The 7,925-nt window shown below is 43.3% G+C and overlaps 1 protein-coding gene across 1 annotated transcript; it reads right to left on the bottom strand.

Annotated features, from left to right (window-relative positions):
• Positions 1-1,450: 1,450 nt before the first annotated feature.
• Positions 1,451-7,925, bottom strand: LOC125329414 (bone morphogenetic protein 2-like). Its single transcript, XM_048311354.1, has 5 exons — positions 7,424-7,925; positions 7,191-7,330; positions 6,365-6,481; positions 5,019-5,220; positions 1,451-3,396 (listed from the first exon to the last, which is right to left on the bottom strand). Exons 1-5 carry the CDS (start codon positions 7,923-7,925, stop codon positions 2,948-2,950), a joined length of 1,410 nt encoding a protein of 469 aa, XP_048167311.1. The 3' UTR covers positions 1,451-2,947.

Raw genomic sequence — 7,925 nt, 5'->3', positions numbered from 1 at the left:
TGCTCTCCTCACCTTGAGGAGCAGAGTGTGACTGCACATACCTCACATGCCTGGACCACTTTAGTTCCAAACTTAGACCAAACGCTTTGTTATGGGGCTGAGCATAACCCTACCGCTTCACCATGAGGTTGGATTCTCTTCTTATTTTGGAATTCTTACATATTTCAGTTAATGAATAAGAAGACAATTCACCTTTATTCTAAAGCAAAACAAAAAAAAGGCAACAACAAAAAAAAAGAGCCTACTTGTGCCTAATTGTTATTCTAATTACAAGTTGTGGTGTAGTGTAAATTTTTTCCCTTGGCATTATTATGAACCTCATTTCCTTACAAAGTCCAGGATAAACAATTCCAATATATTTTGTTTTAATTATCAGGGTTTAATGGGGCATAATGAGACTAAGTTGAGTGGTGCAGAAAAAAAATAATTTAATGTGTGCAAAACTACTGAGTGCTCCTAGCTTGCCTGTGCATATTTCACCTATTGTAGGGCAGCACTATGTTAGCTAATATTGTGTGCCCATCATTTACTTATTAATCATACTTGATTTTCTGTAGAAAATTTTCCTTTTTTTTTTTTCCTGGCATCTGAAACAAGAAGAAAGACATTAAGATATCCTAGGAAAAACATAGGGCAGCTCTCTGGGTTGAGCAGTGAAGGATGAAGCTGATATACAGCTGATGATGCTGGAAGCATTTGTCACACGTGGACAGAAGATGTGATGTTGGACACAGAACCTGCTTCTGCCAATCCACTCCAAATGCTGCTAGCAAAAACTTCCGGCTTCAGTTCTTAGGGACTCTCCCAAAAGAAGCAGATAAAACATCAGCTGAAGTCACCACTCAGAAACAACCTCGTCCAGACTCTCACTGTAGATACATCTTGCCACGCCCAAGGTATGGTTCCTACAGACTTAAGACACCACAGGTACTTCTGCAGTGAAAAGAGAAAAGTGCAAAAGAGCAGCTCGGGAAATAAACCAGTAAAAGGAGATCCTTTATGGCCCTCTATGCTTCCCAAGGTCCCTTTGCCAATGGCACTGAATCCCAGGCTGGGTGTGGCTGATGCAGCAGTGAGAACGACCCTGCTACTAGATTTACATTCCACTTTACCAGGGCGACCAAGATCAAAATGCTTTCACTTGAGGAATAACTACAGGATCCTCCCTGAAGGGAAACATGTCTATTCTGCTTATCTGTTATACTCCTTGACACAGAGTCAGAGGACTTGACACAGTACCCACTGAAGCCACTGGGAATGTCCTCTCCTCTGGAAAATTATTTGATTCATGACTCTAGGAAAGAGGTTCAAATACAACATACAAACCATACCAATGTTACCTTAAATTTATTCTAAAATTACCATTTCATATTACAGATTAATATACCTCAAGTATTTGGGTTTTAAATAAAATAAATTTATTATAGACATCAGTATTTACAGAAAGAAAAACATTACATATTTTTTTCTAAGTTTCATTGGAGTAAAAATATTCTCCATGAAGACTCTGCCCATGGGAGATGTCACATTCTGTGAGAGGTCAGCCTCCTTCAAGATTAATGGAGACAAGAAGCCTAACCAGAGTTAAGATATAACTCAATGAATTGATTGGGGAACTGCAATGGGCTGGTCACCTGCATGAAATCGTAGCGAGACTGAAAGACCTCTAGGGGCCCATTCCAAGCCTGTGTCCTGTTCTTCAAGTAAGGGAAGGGAATCAGCAAGTACGTTCCACCAAACTCGCCTCATACGCGGGACCAGGCCAGCATCTAGCACTGTGGCATAGGAATGCGAGACTCATAAGCTGAGAGCAAAATGAATCTGTTTATTGCAGAGTTAAGACAGTACTTACACACTTAGTGTGAGAATCTCTGTTCAGTCCTTTGCTCACAACCCAGTTGCAGGCCTGTAATAAATCCGTCAGCCTGACGGTTTTTTAGTTTCCTCAAGGTTTGCAGGCTTCGAAGAAAACAGGATGCCTTTCCTGTTCTCAGATAATGTGTAATTTACTTTCTTCTGTGCTTCGCAGGAATTTTCTGCAGTGTCAGGCTTGTTTCTTTCTCACATAGCATGCTCTCATGGACCTCCAAAGCTTCAGTTTTCTTCCTTCTTGCTAAACCATGAGCATTCTGACCCAACCTTAGGATCCCATTGTACAGCAAATACACAAAGGTTTCTAAATCTCTGGTGCCACACACCCCGACAGCCACAGCAGACTGCAGTGGAGGGGAATAGTATTATGGAGAGAGGCACTGGCCTCACCATACAGAGTTGCAGCCCTGAGTCAGAAGCCAAGTATGCTGGTTCCCAGACAAATACTGACCTATGTGCTCCTTCAGACTGGCTAGCAAGTCCCATGGGGACTTATGAGCAGGTCTCTGCAGTTGGTAGAGCTGCATAAAGCTCAGGGGAAGAAGTCCATTTCCTGGTAACACATGATCTGCAGGTGGTAGAGGCCTCTGAGATTAGCTCTGGGCAAACAACTACCCTGAAAGCTCAAAGTAGGACTGCACATCCCCACTGGATCATGCAGCCAAAATTCAGTAAGGTTCTGTTACTTAGATACTTGCATCCCTTCCTGGATTGAGGTAGGATGCCATGCCTGTTAAATCACTGGAAACTCTGAGCCTTGGTATACAGAAGATCTTAATTTGAACAGTCAACTTAATGTGTTTCAACTCCTTCATATAGCAAGTTCCTGATTTTAATAATTTCCTTGGTGTACAGGCACTCAAAGAGCTCTCCATGGAGGTCTTGAAGTCCACAGCTCTTCACAAGCCAGCCACCTTTCCACACAGCCATGGTGAGAGGAGAAGGATTTGCAGCACAGACGAGTTTCTGTCTCTCCTGTCCTGTAAACTGAAATGCCATCTCCTTTGGTATCTTCAGCGGCAAATGGGGAACTGAATCCAGGTGCACACCAAATGCAGAGAAAAAAAATGTCTCGCTAGTGACAGCCACACTTTGTTGCCACCATGTCTTTATAATTTTTAAGGACGACATTCTGTTTGTCATCAAAGTAGAGAAGATTGAGGGACTTCAATTCATCTGGCACACAGCAGGGTGTGCTGACATCTTGAGACAGTTTCAGTGTATAAACAATGGACTGAACTGTAGCATGGTTTGTTGCATTTAGGCTTCCCCCCAAAGGGAAGAGACAGGATCCTCTGCAATAAAATGCATTGTATCCACTTGGGTGAATAATCCATCCTGACCAGCCAATAGCATGGAAGTCTACATAGAGTTCCCTTCGGTGACACGCTGTTATTGGGCTTCTGGCAGCAGCGGCTGCGGCAGCTCGAGGTTGCCTGCTCATGCTGGCACTGCTGCTTTTGATGACACCAGCGTCATGAGAAACACGTGAAGCATCAGATTTGGCAGGGTGCATTTCTGATTCTGAAAGGAAGTTGTATGTTAATATTTCACAAACTAAGTTAATTTACTAAGTACAGTATTCTGCATGAAAGTCTAATTAATAAGTCTACATCAAGTCTTCAGAGTAGATTTTGAATGAAAGTATCAGAAGGGGTGTATGTTCAATTGCCATTTCAGCCATACTTCCGAATCTGTCAAATCTTGTGTTCTTGTGTTTCACTTTGTGTCCTGAAAAAGCCCCAGTTCAGCAGAAATAGAAGGGAAAAACACAATGATCTACCAAATATTGTGTGAATTCCACAGTCCCTCTTCAGGGATGAATCTGGTCAGAATGCTATTAACTGTCTTCATGTGGCCACTCCTACAACACACATTATTCTGGGCAGTGCTAACAGCAGGTGGAGATCACAGCCTTTTTCTCTCCAGTATTCTCCCAGGAACTCTACCCATACACTTGTAAAGCAGAGTGTGTAGTAACCTGGAAATGTGTAAAGTAACTTAAAAAAAAAAAAAAAAAAAAAAAAAAAATCAAATTTTTGATCCAAAAAAACCATCACCAGGTTTACAGAACACTGCTGAAGATTGAAGCGTACTGACAATAGGATGCTTTTTAAAATATCTTCTGAGAAGCCCTGAGGTCCATGGAGATCCATGTACACAAGCTGAAACTCACTGATATGGAGCACAGTCTGTGTAGTCACTGACCACTAAAGGTCTAGACAGTTTCTTCGTTGAGAAATTTCTCAGTCCTGACACAGTATCCCGTGCAGAGCTTGATGCTCATTAAACTGGCATCTAGGATTTCACTATTAATTTTTATTTGGGAAACAAAAATGAACAGACTGGCCTCATTTTTAATTTCCATCAATTTCACAATCTATTTCTTAATACTGATCCAAGTCCTACCTAGCTTCTTTCTTATGCAATACAACCGTTTACCAGAAAAGCCGGCAAAGCCAGAATATCGTGATTTTTGCCCCTCCTCCAAGCTTTTGCTCTTTGCATTTATCAGGCCCTAATATCCAGCCTTAGTTGATTTTACAGGAAGGCCAGTGGGAGAGTTAAGACACTGTTTTGTATTTTAAGGCACGAGGGCGTTGTCTTTGATGAAGGCAGCCTTTAGTGACAATGCTAATTAGTCGTTGAAGTTAAATAGGTGCTTAAAAACCAAGCCAAGGACAGAGAAGTTTAAATTGCTTAGTTAACAACCTCTTTCACTCTTAAAATCACACTTAATGACTCTACTTACAGATACTTTACCAGAATTTTCACGAAGTATTCCAAGTCACTGAGTTTCTTCAGCCTAAACTTAACATACAATTTTCATGCAAATTTCACCACCACAAAAATAATATGAGCCGTACTTAAAAAATAGAACTCCCACCCCCTTACAAATTAAATAAACCAGACTCCCCTTAGGATTAATGAATATTTCTGGCAAACACAGTTTTTGTGAGGGGAGGGGCAATTTAGGATGCTGGTGACCTACTAACAAGAACTATCAAATAAAAACTCGATCACTGACAAAGCTGAACTTCAAACCTGTTCAACACTGCAAGTAAATAACTGAGGTTAGGTCTACATGAGGTAGCAGGTGGTAACAGAAGATGAACAGGCAATTCATGTTCTAAAAGTGCACTTACTTGTAGCAGAGGGTACAAAGCTGTGAGACCTCTGTCTGTTACTGTTCGTGAAGAGGACAAGGAGAGCATTTCTACTCTCCTGCAAAGCACCCTGGCTCTTGGCAAATGTAACCAGGTTGTGTTCCATTCCATTGTTGGATACATGTGTCGTAGTTATCCAAAAGCCGTGGTTGGAGCTGCTGTTTCCAACCCACTTGGAAACCTGGTGAAGACAGGGAAAAGAAAAAAATATTGTTTCAATAATCTAATTACGATTAATCAACGTTTATATTAGGAGAAGGGAATAGGCAACAAGCTATGAGAGCATAAGGACATATATTATAACAGAAGTGAGATAACTGTATAGCTGAGACTCCATTGAGTTTAATATTTAAACCAGTAATTCAACACTTAAAAACACAAAATAGCATATGCATTCCCCAAAGCTACATTTACAGAAAGACAATTAATTTCAGAGAACTTACCAGTGAACACTTGAGTGTAGGAGTTAATATGAAAATAAACTCTCTCTGACTTTCAGCAGAAATTTATTTTTCATAGCTATCTTAACAGAGTAATATGAACTCTCCAGACTTTTCATACCATTAAGACTCATTTAAAAATCTAAAAAGCATGGCATTTGAAGAAACTCACAATCAAGCAAATTTACTTACCTAATTGTTATAATTGCAAACCGATAGATAAGGCCAGGCCATTCTCAAGCAGGAATATCATGACTTAAGATGGAATTCAAGCAATCATCCAAGCATGCTGTTCAGTCTGATCATAAAGCTTAGACAATGAAAAACACTGTCCCAGAGTACAGTTGTAAGCCATGTGTGGGTTCTTTTGCTATGGAAAGGCATTCACCTACTGTTACAATTTATGGGTATCTACAAAACAAATCTTGAAGCTCACAATTACAGAAGTCTATGGAGGACGTTAAATGACAGGCAATCCAACCATGATAAACTCCAGAAACAAAACGCTGAAGCATGCTGCTCTACAGAAATGTTGCCAGAATAAAAAGGAGAAACGAAACCCTACTCTTAGTACACAACCAATGCCAAATGCTTTGGCAGTCTAAGGACTGACACAAGTTGTAATCATGACATACTGATGTCTCTCCATCGACTAGGTTTGCGTTACTCAATTGTCACCATGCTTGTGCTCCTAGCAGCTCATAAACACTTCTTTAATTCAGGTAGCACCAGGTGTACTTTTAAGGGCAGAGAGAAAGCTTCTCCCTCTGTTGCTGTTCTTCAGTTTAAATTGACCACAAAATCCAGCACAATGACAATGCTGGAGTTATGAGGTGTCACCTTAAAAGATCTACAAATAAAATTAAGTCAGACTTCTCTGCTTACTGTCTGCGTGACATTGAAGACTTCCCAGCCTTCTGCGTACAGGGACAATAATCTTGATGTAATGAGACGTTTTTTCTGTGGCTTATTTTCACTCGCCAAGAGCTCATACACTTCCACCTAGATAACAGCAATACAACAAAAACAATAAGAAATTAATTCAATTGTTCTTACAGCAAAATAGGAGGATGAAGATTATGCAGGTTTCTGCTACATCAGAGCTGTAAAACTGTATCGTCATTCTAAAAGACGCAAAAAGTAGATTTTGGACTTAACAGAAAAACAGTTATTGCTACATACATCTACTTCTGTACGTTTTCAGAGACAGGATACCAGACTATAGATACTACAGAAAAATATCTTGACCATCCCTATCCTGTTTTGAACACCTGATACCATCAAAGTCTTCTGTTCCTCCACTATTTGTCTTCGGGTTTGCAAAAACCTTTGCCAGAGGACAGATACACCCAATTTCCTTACCTGCCCTGTTTTCCCATGAATCCCTGGCTGCTATTACTATTTTTCGGAGCAGCTCCAGCAGATAAATTTCAATTCGAATTTCGAAACATCTCAAGTCGCAGAAAAGTACAGTCTGATTTGGGATAGGTCTGACATTGGTATCTTTAGGGAAAGCTCACTGCCATACAACAAAGGACAGCCAAAGTGAAAACTTTGCATTACTTCTTTGCACGCTGGAGGCAAAGGAAAAGTGAGGACGACAAAACAAAAATAACAATAAAGCAGGTGGTAGGTAGTTACACTCCTCATTTTCAGTATTAGTAACAAAGATAGCACAATTAAGTGTTTAACTAATAATTTCCCCACTTACTTTGCAGAAGTGTTGCACGTCGGACCTTCTGGACACATGTGTCCTCTTGAGCTTGAAGACTCTGAACTCGGCTTTCAGCATCTGCTCTCCCTTCTCCATCGCGCTGATGTCGAAGTAGAAGTGGTGGTGGTCCACGTGAACTGGAAAAGACCCTTCCTTAGGACCACCGCCCGACCCCGCCGGGCCTGCGCCCGCATGCACCGCGCGGCTCGGCCCCGCCGCCCCGGGCCCACCTCGGTTCTCGAAGCTGCGCACCACGTCGCCCTTCAGCAGCCCCGGGGCGCGGGTGATGCCGTTGGCGTCGGCCACCTTGTAGAAGAGATCCACCATGAACTGTGGCGGCTTCTTGCGGGGCAGCACGTCGGGCGGCAGCTCCTCGATGTCGAAGACCTCCCGCAGGCGCTGCAAGGCCGCCGCCAGCACCTGGTCCCGCGGGCCGGGGCGCAGGGGCAGGGCGTTCGCCGCCCGCAGGCTCAGCAGCCCGGCCAGGCACAGCCACAGGCACGGCGGGCGGGCCGCCATGGACGGCGGCCGGGACCGCGCGGCGTGAGGGGCAGCGGCCCTTCCGCGGGCCCGGCCCGGCCCGGCTGAGCGCGGCCAGGCGAGTGCGCGGAGCGCCGGGCAGGGCGCGCAGCCCTGAGGGCCAAAGGCCCCGGGCAGGGGCGGCCGCGCCGCGCCCGGGCCATCAGCGGCGCTTAAGGGCTCAATGGGGCATCGCCGAGCGCTCGTTGGCAT

Source organism: Corvus hawaiiensis, chromosome 8 (assembly GCF_020740725.1).
Source record: "Corvus hawaiiensis isolate bCorHaw1 chromosome 8, bCorHaw1.pri.cur, whole genome shotgun sequence".
Lineage (NCBI taxonomy): Eukaryota > Metazoa > Chordata > Aves > Passeriformes > Corvidae > Corvus > Corvus hawaiiensis.
Note: the sequence above shows the minus strand (reverse complement) of the source record. Positions and strands in the feature narration are given on the sequence as shown.

Bases quoted from the DNA above. Each gene is read 5' to 3' on its own strand.
- LOC125329414 (XM_048311354.1), bottom strand. From the start codon at position 7,925: ATGCCAACGAGCGCTCGGCGATGCCCCATTGAGCCCTTAAGCGCCGCT. The intron at 6,482-7,190 runs GTAAGTGGGGAA...GCTGTTATCTAG, and splicing joins ACGTGCAACACTTCTGCAAA to GTGGAAGTGTATGAGCTCTT. The intron at 5,221-6,364 runs GTAAGCAGAGAA...TGTCTTCACCAG, and splicing joins TCTTCAATGTCACGCAGACA to GTTTCCAAGTGGGTTGGAAA.